At 40.0% G+C, this 18,697-nt stretch overlaps 1 protein-coding gene across 2 annotated transcripts in view; it reads right to left on the bottom strand.

The window, feature by feature from the left end:
• GFPT1 (glutamine--fructose-6-phosphate transaminase 1) overlaps positions 1-5,250 on the bottom strand; it is an 89,349-nt gene extending 84,099 nt beyond the window's left edge. Inside the window, exon 1 of one of the 2 annotated variants that reach the window (XM_069068890.1) lies at positions 4,929-5,250. In XM_069068890.1, the coding sequence (XP_068924991.1) occupies positions 4,929-4,935 (7 nt within the window). In that variant the 5' untranslated portion in view covers positions 4,936-5,250. The remainder of the gene's footprint in view (positions 1-4,928) is intronic. The other variant, XM_069068891.1, reaches the window with a different exon arrangement.
• Between the last annotated feature and the right edge of the window lie 13,447 nt (positions 5,251-18,697).

An 18,697-nucleotide genomic window follows, 5' to 3' on the forward strand; every position in this document is an offset into this window, starting at 1 on the left:
ATGAAGAAACTAAGACTCAGAGAGGTGTCATCATATCTGGGTGATCTCTATGGATTTAAAGAGATCCATAATCAAAAAAGGACATAATATTGAGCTTTTAGTTTACTCTCCTACATAAATAACTTTCATAAAGAAGAAAGTCAGAGAAAGGTACCCTGGCACAGCTTAGGGAAAGAGTTGATTTTCTGGAAACAAAATCCTAGACAAGGACAAATTCTTTTTTTTTTTTAAGCAATCGGGGTTAAGTAACTTGCTCAAGATTACACGGCCAGGTGTTTCTGGGTGGGTGCTAAGTGTCTGAGCCCGGATTCGATCCCAATCCCCAGGTCATCCCAACACTGGGGCCGGTGCTCTTACTCGCTGACACAACAAGGACAAATTCTTAACACAATCCTAAGAGCTGTGAAATAGCTGAAGGAAATCAAGTCTTAAAGCTTGTGAAGGAAATGTGCAATGATGATTTCAGGAATGTCTTGGTACAACTCTTAAAAAGTCTTCCCCAAAGCTACTCTAAGCAACAATTCTGTCAATGACGAAGTGGAGTAGGGAACAAACTTTCCTTATTTTTAATGGTTTCTCCATAATTCTTGACAACTAATTTCCAGAACTTTCTTCATGTATTTTATAAGGGAAAAAAATCCTAAATTCCAATCACATCTGGAATCTTGGTAGGTTTTGATGGGAGTAAAGAATTAAGAGTCAGAAGTTCTTCAAATGTTAGTCTTAACCTTTTGAATCCTGTCTCTGAAACTCATTTTCTTCATCAATAAAGATGGAATTATATACCTCTTGGGTGTGGAATGGGGATATTTGCTAAATGCTTTTTAAAAATCAGACTAAATAGCTACCACCCTTCCTCTAAAGTATCATCCACATACTCCTATATACTATATCCTATATATATAAAGATTTCTGATATGTACCTAATGGAAATACAATACTTCTTTCTACTTTCCATTTTCCAGGAACAAAAAAAAAAAAAACAGATCAAGGGCCAAAAGGCCTGGTACTTTATGTACCTACTACTCACTATTCAGGAAAAGTTCCTTAAATACTAAATGAAACATTGATTGATGAGCCAGTTTGAAACTGCACTAGAATGCTTTTCTGAAACTAAGCTGTCAGTTGCAAAATGGCTCTACTGATTAAACAAAGGGTTTAATTTATGGCATTTTATGCATACTAATTTCTACTATCATAATTTCAGCAAGCTATTTATAATTTTCAAGTTGAGTCTATTCTTAGCTTTAATTCAGTTTTCATCTTCTGAGGCTGAAATAAGCATATTTAAACATGGAAAAAAATATTAATGAACAACAAGCCATATCCTTCACATTTTCCACCAGCATGAAACATGGTATTTCAGATCCCATCTAGCTTCTATGATGCTACAAACACTTCCAGAAAAAGTAGTATGATATACAGTTGACAATTACGGGTTCTGATTCAACAATCCAGAAAACACTAATCATATCATAGCTACAAGGGAATAATGGGAAAAAAACCTTATGCTAGATGAGGATGATATGAAAACCTATGGCATCAATGGGGAATGGCTAAACAAATTATGAGATATGAACAGCAGAATATTATCATACAAAAAGAAACAAGTATGACAGATTCAGAGAAACCTGAGAAGGCTTTTATAACCTGAGCACAGTAATTACTGTGCATCACAATAACTTAGAGGAAAATAACAATTAAAGACTTCAGAACTCTAATTAAAATAATCAATCATAACTTCAGAAGGCTGATAATAAAGCATGCCTCCTGCTTCTTGGCAGAGATTAGCAGTATAGAACAATGCATACTATTTCAGATATGGCCCATGACTGATTTAATTTAACTCTGCTTATTGGAGAGGAGGGACATGAGTTACTGAATACTGAGAAGTTAAAAACAGAAGAAAAAGAAAAGGAGGAGGGGAGAAAAAGAAAGAAGAAAAGGCCAACTATAATACGTTTTTAAAATACATAGCAAAAACAAAAAAAAAATTACAAAAACATACAAACAGAACAATTTAATTATTACTTTAAGTTTAATATAGAGGGTTTTTTTAATTCACGGAAAAGGATTTCACAGGTTCATATACAATGCTTTTTTTAGTTATTCTTTGTACACTGAATGTGTTTGTTGAAAACTAAATTCACAAAAATAATTTTTTTTAGCAAATAGTAATCCTGGCTTTCAAAACATTTGCAGCCTAATAAGAAGACTTATGACATGTATACAAATAAATAAGTTTATGTGCTACATTTTCGAAGGACAAAGAGATCCAGACAAACGACTTGTGCTATGAAAACTTGAGAATAAGAGCACTACAACCAAAGAGACTGGAGACTTCTTGGAGGAGGTGGCATCTGAGCTGGGCCTTGAGAGAAAAATATTTCACAGATGGAAAAATAAAGAATGTGCACTCCAGGATATGATTCAAAGAAGCAAAGGATACAGTCATTTTGATAGCTGACAAATAATAACAATATTTCTATATTGTACAGTAGACAATATAGATGCATATGATCCTTTAACGGATAGTAAGTATGTTTTAACATGTACTTCTAGATAACCACTAAAAGAGACAAACACCCAGAAACAAAAGAATACACAATAGCCTTAATTTTTAAACATTCTTGTAAATGCTTTAAGTAGACACTCTTCAGGGGTTACTATAGATTTTTTTACAAATTTAATTCTTCACCTGATGGTGATGAGCTTTTCCAAACCTAGTCCCTGGAATAATCCTGATTCTTGAAGCTCTTGCCGGGCCAACAGAGCAATAAAGGCTGCTACTGTACTATGTGTTTGATTCAGAAAAACCATTCTAGCTAAGTTTAGAAACTTTTCTTCTTAGATTTTCAGCTTTAGTTTGGAAACTAAAGGGCTGACCATCAATTACCGTATGTTTTCATAGCTCATTCAAGAACTAAGGAAATCCATCTATTAAGGAGTAGAGCTCAAGACCCACCCAACATCAGGTATAACTAGGAACCCCAGGTGACCAACTCTGCTTACAGCTCCACAGCCACCACATAGAAGAGAAATTCTTGTGCAGAAAGGGCCAGTCATTCTCACAAACACTGACCAACCTTGGGGTAAGCAAGCTGAAGAGATTCAGAGTAGCAATAACCTCCAAGCAGTCCCTCCAACCAGCCTAGCCCATGCATCCCTTATTCAAAGAAGCAATTCTTAGGAAAAGGAGGCATGGCAGATGTTGCAGACTCTACCTCCTCAACAGCCATGACTATAGTGAAGATCCAGAACGGGAAGCAAGCTCTCACCAACAAAGTCCTTGGCACTGTCAGTAGCTCAATTTCAAAATAGATTATGATTTAACCAATAGAAATTACACTAAAGAAGATGTATTAGTATCTGCCTTTACCTGTTGCATGCTAAGGACCCCTGGGTTTTCTACCTAACCTGCAGCTGAAACCCCCTATATATATTATCCCTTCCTGTTATGTGAGCTCTTTTTGAACAAGAACTGTCCAGCTTTTCTACTGGTACCTCAGTATTTAACAGTGTACTCCATATGCCTTAACCTAAAAAACTTTTTCATCCATTTTCAGAGATACTGCACTTTGCACGAGTGAGGACCCAGACTGATTAAAGTCACAGATTCTTGAAGAAGTACAGGAAATGAATCATATTCACTCCTTTAAAAGCACTGCTATATAAGAAAGAAGAGACTGACCACATAGAGAAAATGGGCCCGTTAGTTCTAATGAATCCCGAACTTCATTGGCAAAAGGCTCCTAATCTCCTTTCAACAGGGGAGGAATCAAAGATAAGGCTCTGCACTTACAGTTATTTTTTAAGTCCACTAGTATGGAAATAACTTCAGTAATGAGTAAGGAAAGGATAAAGTGAAATGACTTTATAAGCACTGTCAAGCCGGAAAGGACTCACTGGAAGTAAACTGAGCCCTCACACAGCACAGCGGCCATCGCTTCAGTCTCACTTGATTCTTGCCATAACAATGATTTATAATTAATAACCATAGCTAGCACTTATTCATGGGCAAGGCACTGTGCTAAGCACTTTACAAATACTTCCTCCGCACAGTCACACCTGGGACATCCCACTTCGATCCAAGTCTCTTCCACTGGCAGCATCCCCAGCAGTCCAGCCACCGCTGGAAGAACTCCACTTAAATGGAAACTCCCGGCCTCGGGAAACAGCCTTCTGCACTTAGGGACAGTTCTAAGTATTAGCCCATTTTTCAGCACGACAAGCTTTAACGGGCCTTTGGCCACTTGCACCCTCGGCAGTTCTGCCGGACCGAGCCTTTTAAGAGAAGCTTTTCATAATCCTCAGGGAGGGCTACTCGGGTTCAGCCCCCTTCCCTCCTCTCCGGGCTGGAATAAACACCCCCAGTCCCTTCCACGGCAGCAGGGTCTCCCTCAGGTCCCCCGTTGCCTCCAGAACACGCACACGGGGCTGGGGCCACCAGGGGCTGCTCAGAACTCGGTTGATGACCACGCCCCCTCCCCGGATAGACCCGGAGAGCCAAGTTCGGAGTTCCCGCGTTCGCGTCCCCCTCCCCGCCCCCAGGGGTCCCGTCTCCGCCACCTCCCTCCCCTTCCCGGCCCCCGAAGGCACCCACAGAGGGGGTGGGGGAAGGGTTCTTTACTGCGCCTCCCCCAAAGTCTAGAAAAGGATGGGGGGGAAAGAAAGGGGGCGGGGCCGTCGACCCTCCCTCGTTTCTAGATCACCCAGACTGGGAGCAGGGAAGGAGATTTCCCTGCCCAACTCAACTTGGGGGATCGGACCAGAACCCAGGTCCCCCATCCCCTCCATCCATACCTGCTCCATTAGCCACCCCCTCCTCCTTCTGAGGAACGCCCCCCCCCTCCTCCCAACGGTATCTAGGCTCGTCCCAGCCCCTCTCTCTGAGACCTCACCCTGGCACCTCCCCACCCCCATCTTACCGCACATGGTGAGAGGTAGGTGCGCGCGAGCTCGAGGCCAAGGGCTCGGAGAGCGCAGCGAGAGGCGGAGGGGCAGGAGGAGAGCGGAAGATGCCCAAGACTGTGACGCGTGCGCGAGAGAAGCTCCGAGGGAGGGGGAAGAGGAGGCCGAGGGATGCAACGACCTGATGGCCCGCCTGCGAGCCTGTCTACCCGGCTGCCTAACTGACGGACTGCGCTGCGGACTACCTTAGTTCCCTACTGCGGCGGCGGCGGAGGCGGGGCGGGCTTCCTGCGGACGCTCCCAGGCTCCGCCGCTAGCAACCGCTGGGCCCCGCCCCCTCCCCTTCAAGTCCCTCCCCTCGCGCATGGCGTGTCGCGTTCCTATTGGGCAGGCCTCCCGCACCTCAGCCTCCTGGCCCTCGGCTCTCCCCGGCCAGCCTGCCTCGCCCCCTCTCTTACCCGTCTTCCCCCCACCCCTCCCTCCATGCTTCGCGCGGCCGCTGCGCTGCTGGCATGATAGACGTGGCACCCAGAGCTCCTGTGCCCGCCCGCAGCATCCGTTTCGAGATCCTGGTGACAGGGCGAATCTCCTTTGGCCTCCCCTAGGAGGGGCAGGCGGGGGAAATGCTGGAAAGGGAGGCACAGGAATAAAGACGAACCCTAGCTGATAGCCCCAATGGGCACACGCCCCTCTGCTTTTCCAGTGCCTAAATTGACGCGCTTAATGTAGAATACGACAAAGATGTGAAATTGAGCTCGGCAGTGAGAGGGCAAGAAATTTAAAGGAGATATGTAACGGAAAAGAGAAAGGAAATAGGATGAGTAGCTGACATTTACATGCAGTCACCTTATTTAAAGGACCTTAAAGATTATCTCATCATCCTCCCTATTTGTAAGAGCCCCGTGGTGGCTGGGTGAAAGTCGCACAGTGACATCTAGCCAGCTGCAAAGAGGCTTGCCAGCCATCAGAAGGGGATCACAGAAGTCTTAGATCTGGAAGGAACCTCAGAGATCATGTAACCCAACCCACTCATTTTACCCAGAGGAAACAGGGATCCAGAGAAGGAGGGAGACTGGTCCAAGGTCATTTAAAACACTGTTTTGCTATGATATGTCTTTAACAAATGTATGTCTTATTTATAGCACTTTGTGGTTTGCAAACCGCTTTATATATATATTGCCTCCTTTGTTCCTCACAAAAAACCTCCAAGGGTAGTCATTGTTATTCCCATTTTAGAGATGAAAACATTGAAGCCAGAGGCTGGGTGACTTGCCTAAATGGACACAGCACTGCTTCTCCACAGAACATGTCTTCTGAAGTCCAAGATTTGGGGGAGTTTACAGAATAATTTCCTTACAATAAACACCAAGGCAGATAATGCTGAATTATACAGAGAGCAAACCTCCCAGAGGTTGAGACTGACCAAGCATCATAGCTTCATCCTAAATTGAAAAAGAAAAAACAAAGGAGCAAAAAGAGCAATAAAAAAGACTAGTTAGAGATTAGAAGGAAAAAAAATCAGAAATGGGAAGGAAAAAGCAACTGTAGCCAAAACTTTCTGATTTAAAACTACTCAGGTTGGACCAGTTTTTCTAGGGACAGCAAATTCTTTTCCACATTTTTTTGCCCAAGGTCTAAAGGCCCTTCTTTGGAACTGCCTGTTTCATTTCTCAACCTCTCACTTTAGTACAAGTAAAAAAAATAATAATGACAAAAATATCACCCAACCATAGGGTTACAAGATAAGCCTACACTTAGAGAAAACTAGATCTCCAGTCTTCACTTTTTTTCCCCTCCCTAATCTTTTTAATGGAGATTATTATGGTGTAGCAATGCCATACTATGACATTTTGCTAAACAGCCTCTCAATACATCCTTCTACTTAATACCATAGTCTAATGTAACCCCTAAATGGTGTGTAACCTCCAGGGATAACTTTTTGCATGGGATGTGGGCCACCCACTCTTTCTGAATTGATTTGATCACCCTAAACTGCCTCACATTAGTAGATTAGTAAACATGGGGCTACAATTCAAACTTCTCAATGTCAGAGGGGTAACCTTGTTGTGGGAGCAGTATCCATTCCCTATACTTGTCATGGTAACTTTTGAGCCCTTACTGGTGTGCTTCCTATCTACACAAAATTAATCACAATAATGTCACCGTTATCTCAAACATAAAATATTTACTTAATAATAAGGCAATAGCAGTAAGAATCATCACAGTTATTCAATTTAAAGTATATGTGGGAATTATCAATCCATCATGGTCCATATATGAACATGGGTCACAATATCCCACCAATATACACAGTAACCACAGAGAATAATAGGTAGATACTTATAGAAACCTGGGAGAAACATGAGTAAGGACAATCCCTGTGCTCAAGGAAATTCACAAATGTCAACAATAGGTGTTTATGTCCTTGATCTTCTCAGGAACAATCTGTACCCCATAAATCTGTTCCTCTTCTGCTCTCAAGCTGATGAAGCAGTGACAAGCTCTTTTAGCTCATAATCACATTTAAAGGGAAACTGAGCAAGTGTTACATTGTTATAATAATAAGCAGTTTTCGTAACCAAAAAACTGCAAATCTCCTCACATTAGTTTTCTGGGCAATGCAGAAAAGCCCAACCATTTCAACAGGATGCTCTGTCAATCAACTTCCATTTATATCCACAACAAAAAAGCTGTGCAGATTAACTTTCCCCTCTTAAATCAGAAAGGATCAGTGGACGGCAACCACACCCTTTGGAAAGGTTTCACTTCTCTCTAATTATAGGTGACTCTAAATGGAAATAGGCAAAATTCAGCTGTTTTCTAATGAGCTTTAGCCTTTCTCCTGCCATCTCCCAACAGAGCAGCTAAAGGCCTCCTATTAACTGACTCTTTTGCTAACATCTTCTCGTTCATCTCTTGCTGCCTTCTTAACTGCTTCTGTTATCTTTGTAATTCATCTCCTAATGGGTTCTTCAATATTCTTGGTAGCACAAATCAGACCCTTCTAGTACTCAGTAACTCATCTTTCTCTTATGAAGTAAAACTCAGCTATAAGAAATGCTGAACAGGTGGACTTCAGAAAAATCTGGAAAGACTTATATGAACTGATGCTGAATGAAGTGAGCAGAACCAGGAACATTATACACAGTAAGGGCCACAGTGTACTGACTGATTTTTGATAGACTTAACCCTTCTCAGTAATGTAAGGACCTAAAACAATTCCAAAGGACTCATGATGGAAAATGCCATCCACATCCAGAGAAAGAACTATGGAGTCTGAATGCAGAGTGAAGCAGACTATTTTCTTTTTTGGTTTTCCTTTGTTTTCTTTTTATGGTTTCTCCCATTCATTATAATTCTTCTATGCAATATGACTAGTGTGAAAATGTGTTTAATAGGAATGTATGTGTAGAGCCTATATCAGATTGTATGCCGTCTTGGGGAGGAAGGGGGGAAGAAGGAGGAGAAAATTTAAGACTTTTGGAAGTGAATGTTGAAAATTAAAAATAAATTATTAAAAAAAGAAAAAAATTAAGCAATTGGAAAAAATAAAAAATTTTTTAAATAAAGTAAAATTCATGAAATCTATCCTTTCTGTTATTTATGAAATGAACAGTCTTTATGTAATCATAGTGTACCCACAGCTATTTGATTTATCACTTTCTGAGTTTTAACCACTCAAGCTCCAAAAAGTTATATGCAAATGAGCTAAGAGACCACAAAGTCCTATTCTCAAACAGATTCTGTCAGTTGTCTACTTGGTCCCTCTGCAATCAGTGTGTGTATCTCTTACATTTTATTTGAAAACTATTATTTCTTCTCATTTTAATTTCTTCAGATTTTTTTATTTTAAAAAGATATTTTTCTGCTTCTTTTCATAACCAAATTGTTTACATTCTAAAATGCAAGTGCCTACATCCTTCACAAGTTAATCCTTTTTCTTTACCATTTGTTTACAATTTTTTTTTAAAGCAATCGGGGTTAAGTAACTTGCTTAAGGTTACACAGCCAGTTATTTCTGGGTGTGGTGCTGAGTATCTGAGCCCAGATTTGATCCAGGTCATCCCCACACTGGAGCTGGTGCTCTTACTCACTGAGCCACCTGGCCGCCCCTAAGCAATTGGGGTTAAGTAACTTGCTCAAGGTTACACGGCCAGGTGTTTCTGGGTGGGTGCTAAGTGTCTGAGCCCGGGATTCGATCTCCAGGTCATTCCAACACTGGAGCCGGTGCTCTTACTCGTTGTGCTACCTGGCCGCCCCTGTTTACAATTTTCTTAGCAGTTTATTTGCTACCCCCAAAGTTTATTTGCTTCCTAGGCCACCAGAGCAGCCTTCAAAGAGGAAAAATCCCATGGAAGATTCAATCAGAAAGAAGCTGAAGGGCCCTGGACTCCCAAATGTATTAATAAGAGCTGAAACAGACACTAGAGGCTTGACACATGTACCCTAGAGACAGCAAACACACAGACCACAGAGCAAAACACTCAGACCTGAGTCAAAGTCAAAGACAAAACAAGATAGCTACTTAAGCAAGAAGAGGCTAAGAAGAATGATGGGCTTGCAGGTGGTGCTTAGGACCAGAATTAAACCTAAGATGTTTATAATTTCAAATCCTTGCTCATTTCAGCTATTGTAGTGCACCTATTTTATTTTCCTCTCTGGTATTTAATAGTTAATCACTATTTTAAACATCTAGATTGGTATACTAGAATCATAGGCTTACACAATATCAAACTGGAAAGGCTATTAGAGATTATATTCTTGGTTTTGGGCAATGTTGATTATATTAAAGCAGGGTCCTTTGATACCTGCTTTTTCAGGTTTTTTGTATGAATGAATACTGTATTTTGTCAAAGACTTTTTCTGTATCATTTGAAATAATCACTGAGATTTTTTTATTGCTATTATTATTTTTGTTGGATCCAAATATTGTACAGTCATACCTCAGAGATTTGGTTCCAGACCGCTGAAATAAAGTGATTATTGCTATAAAAAAGAGAGATTATGTCTTTTTATATATATGTATGTATATGTATATATGTGTGTGTGTGTGTGTGTGTGTGTATACAGATAATCATTTAATAAACCTCAATAACAGCCAGGGCCTGAACTAATCAGATTGCTTTGTTTTGCTTTGCTTTAAAAATGCCTTTTCCATGGGGGCGGCTAGGTGGCACAGTGAGTAAGAGAGCCAGCCCGGCCCAGAGTGGGGAGGACCCCGGATCAGTTCGGCCTCAGATACTTAACACCCACACAAAAAAACTGGCCGAGTAACCTTGGGCAAGTTACTTAACCCCAATTTCTTTAAAAAAAAAAAAATGCCTTTTCCTGTGTCAGCAACTCCAGAGACCAGACTTGGATTTCTCTTATCTTGGGACATACTCCATACAAGGAAAAACACAGACATCCTGAGATCATAAATTCCAAACTTACCCTGCTTTGTTCATTGTCTTATCAATTTGTATTTCCAACCAAGAAACTTCCTTTCTCATGGTATGGATAGTAAACATGGAGATCATAAATTTGTGTGACACAGCCACTCTGAATTGGGGTGGTTCTAAAATGTATTTAAGTTTTCTCATTCTTTTGTTCAGGCAGTCAGAACTTAGGTTCTGGCTCCATGATCATGAACTGCTAACTTTAAGGGAATAAGTGAAATAACTGTATATCACCTAGCCTGTTTGTCTCCTTTAACCAATTTTTTTTTTTTGCTTTTTAGAGGGCAATTGGGGTTAAGTGACTTGCCCAAGGTCACATGACTAGTGTTAAGTGTCTGAGGTTGGATTTGAACTCAGGTCCTTCTGACTCCAGGGCAGGTGCTCTGTTCACTGCATCACCTAGCTGCCCCCTTTAACCAAACTTTTAAGGTTAACAATACATATGTGTGTATATGTATGTATGTATGTATACATATATATATATATATATACATTCTACCCCTTCATTTTACCAAGAAGTAAACTGAGGCTTAGGAAGGAAAAGTAACCAAACAAACAAAAGGGGGCAGCTAGGTGGTCCAGTGAATAGAGCACTGGCCCTGGAGTCAGGAGGACCTTTGTTCAAATCCGGCCTCAGATACTTAACACTTACTAGCCTGTGACCATGGGCAAGTCACTTAACCCCAATTGCCCAGCCTTCCCCCCTCCAAAAAGCAAAAAAAAAAAAAAAAACCTAAAAACTAAAAAACAAAGAAGGACAAGTGAGTTTCCCAAAGTTCCATAGCCAGAGGGTAGCAGAGCCAGAATTCAAACAGTTTCCTGACTCCAGGTCATTGCAATTTCCCCATCGTCACACTACTATTTTCAAGGAGCAGAGGAAAGAAGGCATAGGCGAGGAAGAAACTATATAATTTCCCTAGACATGTGGGAATGAATGCCCATGGGAAATAATGGGAAAACGGTGACATAGAAGGAGACAGAATTTGCCAGGTTGGGCCTGAGATGAATGTAGCAAAAGAAGATGGAGTATCATGAGGTATGGACTAGTTGTGGTAAAAAGAAGGAACAGTTAGATCTGAGTATGAATCTTGACTCCTTATCTTCCTGCCTGGAGGACTTCTCTGGTCTTCAGTTTCCTCATCTGTAAAATGAAGGGACTAGATAATAAGAAATGGGGGAAACTATAGTTCTTCCTCCATGGGATCCATGATGCCATAAAAGCTATTTTCTTTGTCCTTTCTTCTTTCTAAGACTCCTTAAAAAAAATTTAAATCAGTAATCTCAGGTTCTCAGAAACATTGTTAGATTTTTCTCTTAATGGGAAGAAAGCTGAGAAATGACATATAGTAAGCCAAAAAGGAGATCCCTTTTCTTAACCTTTCAGGCCCTAAATAGCCTCTCTCCAAACCAAGTCTAGTTTGCCTACTCTAAGGTTTAAATTCTTTTTTTTTTAAGGTTTAAATTCTTAATCTGAAGTCTATGACTTTGGGGTTTTTTTTATATATTTTAATAACTACATTTCAATATACTCTCCTCTATAATTCTATGCATTTTATTTTGTTCATGTTAAAACATTCCTGAAAGGAGTCCATAGGTTTCACCAGACTGCCAAAAGGTCTATCAAACTATATAAGGCTAAGAAACTCAGATCTAAGGCAAGAGTTAACACCCAAAAAGCTCTCAGTGATTCATTGCTCCCCCAGGGAAACTAGGCCATGCTCAGCACATACAATACAATTGAGACTATAAGGTATGTGAATATTTTAACTTGGCAAAGACAGAGGGATAAGATATCCTTGAAAGGAATTGAACAATGTTACCAAGGAATCCAGCAAGAATCCCTGGTTTAGGACCAAAAAATACTCTGCCACACAAAATGAAGACTTCCAACCTCCATTACCACTTTCAAGGTCACTTTGTAACTCTGGAACAATCTAATCCATTACTTTCTTTGACTCATGTCTGCTACTTCAAGATTACCAGTCCTGGTGAGTTTTCCTTTCATGTGAAACTGCAATCAAAACTTGTTTGACCAGTGATGAAAAGGGAGAAAAAGTTAAAGGTTTATTTTTTCCCAAAACTAAATTTTAACAAGCTCCCATATGATGTCCCTTTGAACTTTGTCAATTCAGATATTTCTCACCCTGTTTATCTCACTCTTATCTAATCAGACAGCATCTGGGCCATTCAGGGGAAGAGTCAAATCAGAAATTCTAAGCCCTTGGCCCACTCCTGGTCCCAGTTCTCCTTCCTATTGGCATACCCTTCCTTGTTGGACTAATCACCAACATTAGTCAGTACTCACACTCAATCATGTTTTAGCACCCCCCACAAATCACTAATACTACTGTAACTGTAACTAGAATAATGGTTCCCATTCTATGCACTTTAAGCTTACAAAATGTTTTTCTTGTGTAATGTACAGGGTATCCCAAAAGTTTCAGTACAATTTTAAGACTTAATTGCTTAAGACTTAACAGCTGAGGTTTTGGGGACACCCCCATATATGGTTAGACTACCTAATAAAGGCTGATTGGCCCATACAGGGCATGGATGGATGTCTAATCTGGGATCTTGCCCAGCTCACCTTCAAGAGACACTTAGATTTCTGTCCTTCAAATATTGACAGGCTAGGGGTATGATGCTCTCTTTTAGGGGTTCAGAATAAAAACTACTTTCTCCGTTAATTCTAAAGGGGTATTTTCATTCCTACTTTATAAAGGAGGAAATTGATAGGTTAAGGGATTTGTGAGTACCTGATTTTCCATAAACACCAGGGAAGAAAAACAGAGGGTCCATTGGATGAAATCCCAGGAATGAAGTAAGTTTTAGGCAGCAATGAAAGATAAGATGAATTCAAAAAGTGTTGGGGAACTAGAGGAATGCTAATGAAATCATTTTCTGATGGAAAAAGGATAATACCCATCAGATAACTTTCTGGAAGGGTAGATGAAGAGAAGGTCTGAGTAGATTGACAGAGTTGGTCCCCTAACTGAAGGAACACCCCTGGGACCTGGTGACAGTTTTGCAAGCTAATTTAAATGCCTTCAAAGTATCTACGGGTTGGCTTGGTGGAGGCTACAGGAAATAACCAGAGGCTGAATACCTAATCTACAAAGAAGAGTGTGTTCTTGGTGGAGGAGTGAGTGGAGTTATTATAGCAAAACTTCATAGAGGGGAGTAATATCGTCCAATCGGGCTGGTGACCTGAGGGGTGTAGCAATGGAGGGACTGTAACAGGATCCCTCTGCAGCCACTGCCAAATAACATCAACGAGCAAGGCTGACTGACCTCAAAACTCAGCATGGCAAGGGACCTATAGAGGTTTCCCCTTCTCAAAATCCCTCCAAATTACAGTTTTTGTAATAGAAAAACTATTCATCAGTTCTGACCTCTAGAGAATTATTCAACCTTAAAATTAAACCAGCTTATGAACAGGGCATACTCAACCTAGCACTGGTTTGGTTATTGGGAATATTACTTAACTGCTACATGTTTCAAACCATAGTGCATTTGATGATTGAATATCTAGCTGTTTCAAGGTGACATCTATACACTTTGAAGGCTAATTGTCTTGTCAGTGGTTGTCTCCACCCCTAAGGCCCCCCCCTATCAAATTATATTTGCATTTAGCTCTGCAGTGTAGTGTATACAAGGTCATAGTCAGCTAACTGGTAGCTCCCTCTCTAAAAAGGATGTTAACTTGCTAAGCACTTGTTTTGAACAAGGAGGGATTTGAGTCAGGGAATACTAAGAGAAAAGCAGCCTCCTTTTCAACTTCTGGAATGCTGATCTTGCTGTATCCAGCCAGAATAATGACTTAGTGGAAGAGATAGTATTTAGTCTATTTATGATAGGGACTACAGGGGAAGAGTACACATTTATTGACTGTCTATAATACCCCCCTAAAGCCTAAGAGGTTCTTTATAGTCTAGGGAGACCTCCATAATAGCACCATCTCCACTTTGGAGGAGCCTTCTCTTTACCCCATTTGCCTATTAGATGCCTAAGGAATTATACTTCTTCATTATTAAGTAGCATTTTCTTGAACTTGAGGGAAGAAGGAGGAAGAGAAGGAAAAGGAGGAAGAAGGAAGGAAAAGGAAAGGAGGAAGAGAAAGAAGAGGAAGAAGAAAAGAGGAAATGATATAGCATGAACAGTAGTAACAAAACACTGCTCCATCCCCATCCCAAACCTATGGTGCATGATATACATATGTATGGTGCACAAACACACATATTGTTAATGGCAAGTGTGGGCACCCACATAACAAACACAAGTAGAGAAACACACACCCACTTAGGGAATACAAATTGCTAAGGCAACTCACTCTTTTGATGCCGCAGGGCCAAGATGTCATTTCTCTTCTTAAGCTGTCCTCTAGCTGCCCCCACTGTTCATTACCTTCATTACCTTCTGCAATTTCATCCTCTGTGGCCTGGGGGGGGATCAATAGATGAAAAGTATGCTGATTGACTCCCTTCCCTGCTCTCCCCACTACAAATATCCCAACTGATCATTTAGTAATTTCTTAAAGACTTCAACTGAGATAGAACAAAGTTTCCTAAGGCAACCCATCCTACATTTAGACAGCTATAACTGTTGCAGAGTGAAGTGGGGGCAGAATTAGGAGAACAATTTATACTATAACAATATTGTAAAAATGAACAACTTTGAAAATTTGTATAAAATGATGAAGAATGAAATGAGCAAAACCAGGAAAGCAATTTATATAAAACCACTATATAAAGCAAACTTTGAAACCTCTACAAACTCTGATCCATATAACTGACCATCCATGATTATAGAGGACTGATGAAAAATGTTACTTACCTACTTAAAAGAGATAAACTCAGGGTTTGGAATGAGATGTTTATTTTTTGAACACAGAATAAGGGGATTTGTTTTGCTTGACTATGCATATCTGTTACCAAAAAAATGTCTTTTTTCAAAGAGGGAAAAAAACTTTTTGTTTATTAAAAAATAAAATTCAATTAAAAATTCATTTTAAAAGGTAATTAAGTCTTAGGGAAAAAAAGTTTCCCCAACAATCAAACCTAACTTTACCACTTTGCATCTTCTACTCATTTTTATAAGTAGAGATTGAAAGATACATTAAGAAATGTAGGTGATGAGAAAGACAAAAGATATAAATAAAATTTATTTTAAACAATTGGGAATATGTACCATTCCTTTGTCATGTGGTATTGAGTCCCCAGAGCAGAACACAATTACATTTCATGGCTTTTAAATTAAATAAACAAGAGCAGGCTGTCTGAGCAAATAAATAGTTGAAGAATCATTTATTACTTTACGATTCACAAATTCCTGAAGGGCTAATGAATCTAGACCTGAAAGAGGAGTGATACAATATGCAGGAATGGGAGCCCTTTAGACAGACATATTGTGCAACTGTAGTCTCTCACCTGATGATGCTAAGCATATCTTTGTCCTCATGATACTTGTCTGGGAGGGGTACAGTCATGATTGGTAGGTTGGAATATCTGTGGGGTTTGCGGGCTGGTCAGAAATACTGTAGGAGACAACAAAATGAATAGAATGAAATTGTCTTTGACTGCTAAGAAACAGATATACTTCTCCTGAGTTATGTTGTATTTTAAAGTTGCTAGATGACTGGAAGAGCAAGTGAGGCTGAAGACTTTGCACAACTGTGCCTCACTTAAGTCCAATTCACTCAAAAGTCAAGACATTTCCCTCCTAATGTCATGGATCCTCTCTGACAACAAAGGACAAGCAACCAGAAGCCCCAGAGTTCCCTACGACCTAGCACTCTTAACACCCAGTCCAGTGTTCTTTCTACTTCATTACAATTACTTCCGCCATAATGGTGGCAAATGCCTTTGGCAAACATATGCCTCTCTTTTATGCATTAGTTGATGTTAATAATAAGAGTGTGGTAGAAAAGTCATCTGGAAAAGATCTTTTTTAAATGTTTAGGAGAGAATTGAAACACAAAAAAACTTAGCAAATAATAAGAGTTCACACTAAACGAGTTCAAACCACCTGACACAAGTGAATTACATTCTCTGACATGGATGTACTGACTAAGTTACTAAAAATAATTTACATATATGGTTATTGAACTTCTGTTAATGACCTTTGAGAAATCAGCGATTAGAAGAGGTATCACAGACCTAAAACTAAACAAAGTCCCAGTTTTCAGAAAGAAGAAATGAGAAAGCTCTTCAAGCTATAGACTAGTGAATTCTACTTCAATTTGTGACATGATTTTAGAAGACATGTATGAAGATTGCTGTCTAAGATACATTGCGAAACAATTGTCAATCTGTATTGATAGGGAGAACTTTCTCACCTGGTAGCTATATATGCAGCTGAAATCACAGGTCTAGATTATGAAGGGATACAATAAGGTCTTTCACTGGCCAAGATATAGCACCAAAGCAAACTGATGGGAACAAATATTCATAATCAAGGCAGAAACACAGTTTGGGTGGATGGTGAAAAAACCTTTCCTCGGTTTACTTTTTGTTCTAGCCTCAAATAAAAGCTAAACCAGAAAGGAATTTGATAGTGCCCAACCCTAAATAAAATAAGTGTAACAAAAAAATCATCATTCAAACAAAGCTGAGGAAAAGAAAAGATATTCTTTCTCCAAGGAGAATGGGTGCTTTAGGGCAAGCTACCTGGTTTTTGTTTTGTGAGTGTGATAGCTGTGGTTAAACAGCAGTCAACCTATCCTTATTTGTTGGCAATTAGGGGGGTTAGTGGATAGAGTACTAAACTTAGAGTCAGGAACACTCATCTTTCCGAGTTCAAATGTGGCCTCAGATACTAACTAGCCCTGTGACCCTGGGCAAGTCACTTAATCCTGTTTGCCTTGGTTTCCTCATCTGTAAAATAGATTCCACTCCAGTTTTTTTGCTAAGAAAACCCTAAATGGGGTCTCACAAGAACCAAATAGGATCACAAAAATTCGTTTTACTGACTCCAGTCCCAGCACTCTAATCACTGTTCCCCTTAGTTGTCCAGGATTGTGCTTTAAGAAGATTATTTTGCCAACTATACACAATAGATGGAGAGAGGGAGTAGCTAGAAACTCAGAATACAATTAGGAGACTGTGGCCATAGCCAAGGTGAAAGCCTAAACTAGGGAGTGGATTAATGTGAAAGAAGAAGTGATGAGCTAGAGATGACAAACCTTAAAATTGCTTAAGTATAGGGATGAGAGAGGATAAAAAGTCAAGGATAACACTGTGGTTAACTGGTTGGACTGGAAGGATGGTGGTAGTCTTCAAAGAAATAGGAAATTTTAGAGGGACAGATTGGTAGTGAAGATCAATCATTCAAAGAAGGAAGGGAAGGGCCAGGATCTGTGCTAAACTCGATGTAAAAGACAGTTCCTGCCTTCAAGTAATTTACAATCTAAAGGATAAAAGATAAGATAAAAGAGTTACTGGAGTTTTCAAATGTTAATGAGAAATCCACAAAGAAAAGTCTAGCCTGCAGTAGGTAATTTTTCTGTCAGGTCTGACTCTTCATGAATCCATTTGGGTTTTCTTTGAAAAAATACTTGGTGTGGTTTGCCATTCACTTCTCCAGCTCACTTTACGGATTCTGAAACTGAGGCACACAGGGTTAAGTGACTTGCCCAGGGTCACACAGCTAGTAAGTATCTGAGGACAAATTTAAACTCAGAAAGATGTGTTCCTCACTTCCAGTTCTGGCACTCTATCTACTATATGCCATGTTGGTATGTAATACTTGAGTCTACAAGACAGATTAGAACTAGATGTTTGGGAGTCTTCTACACAGAGATGATAAATTAAACTCATAAGGATTGATAAAATGAGAGAGAGAAAGATTGTACAGAAGTGGCCAAAGTTGAGCTTGGGGGAGAGGGGAGGGGCAGAGAGAGAAGGCTGAGGTAGGAGGTGCCCAAAGTTAGAAGAAAGGACACAATTCAACAAAAGAAACCAAGGAGTATTCAAATAGGTAAAATAAGAAGAGAAGACAGGGTCTTACAAAGCTAAAAGGAAACTACGAGATTATCTGCATGTATGAGCCGCCCACCCTATCTATCCACCAGGGTCAGAAGTCAGTTAATACTAACCATCATGTATCACACTGTTAACACTATTGATCTTTTAACCCAATAAAAATCTCAGGCTCATTCTGTTACATCACCTCCCCAGCCACAAAATGTATGTTGCTGTGCTGATGATACTTAAAAGTAACTATAGAATCCTCACTAGGAATTTTTATCTATGGCAAAAGGCAGGAAAGATGCCCTTAGTTGGGAATGGGGATAGAGACAGATACCCTGTTCTAGTCTAGGGTTCATTGCCTCTCATCTGGATTATTTTAGT

This window comes from Petaurus breviceps, unplaced genomic scaffold, assembly GCF_028583685.1.
Source record: "Petaurus breviceps papuanus isolate PSGF00001 unplaced genomic scaffold, PetGlider_PUasm1.0 90775, whole genome shotgun sequence".
NCBI lineage: Eukaryota > Metazoa > Chordata > Mammalia > Diprotodontia > Petauridae > Petaurus > Petaurus breviceps.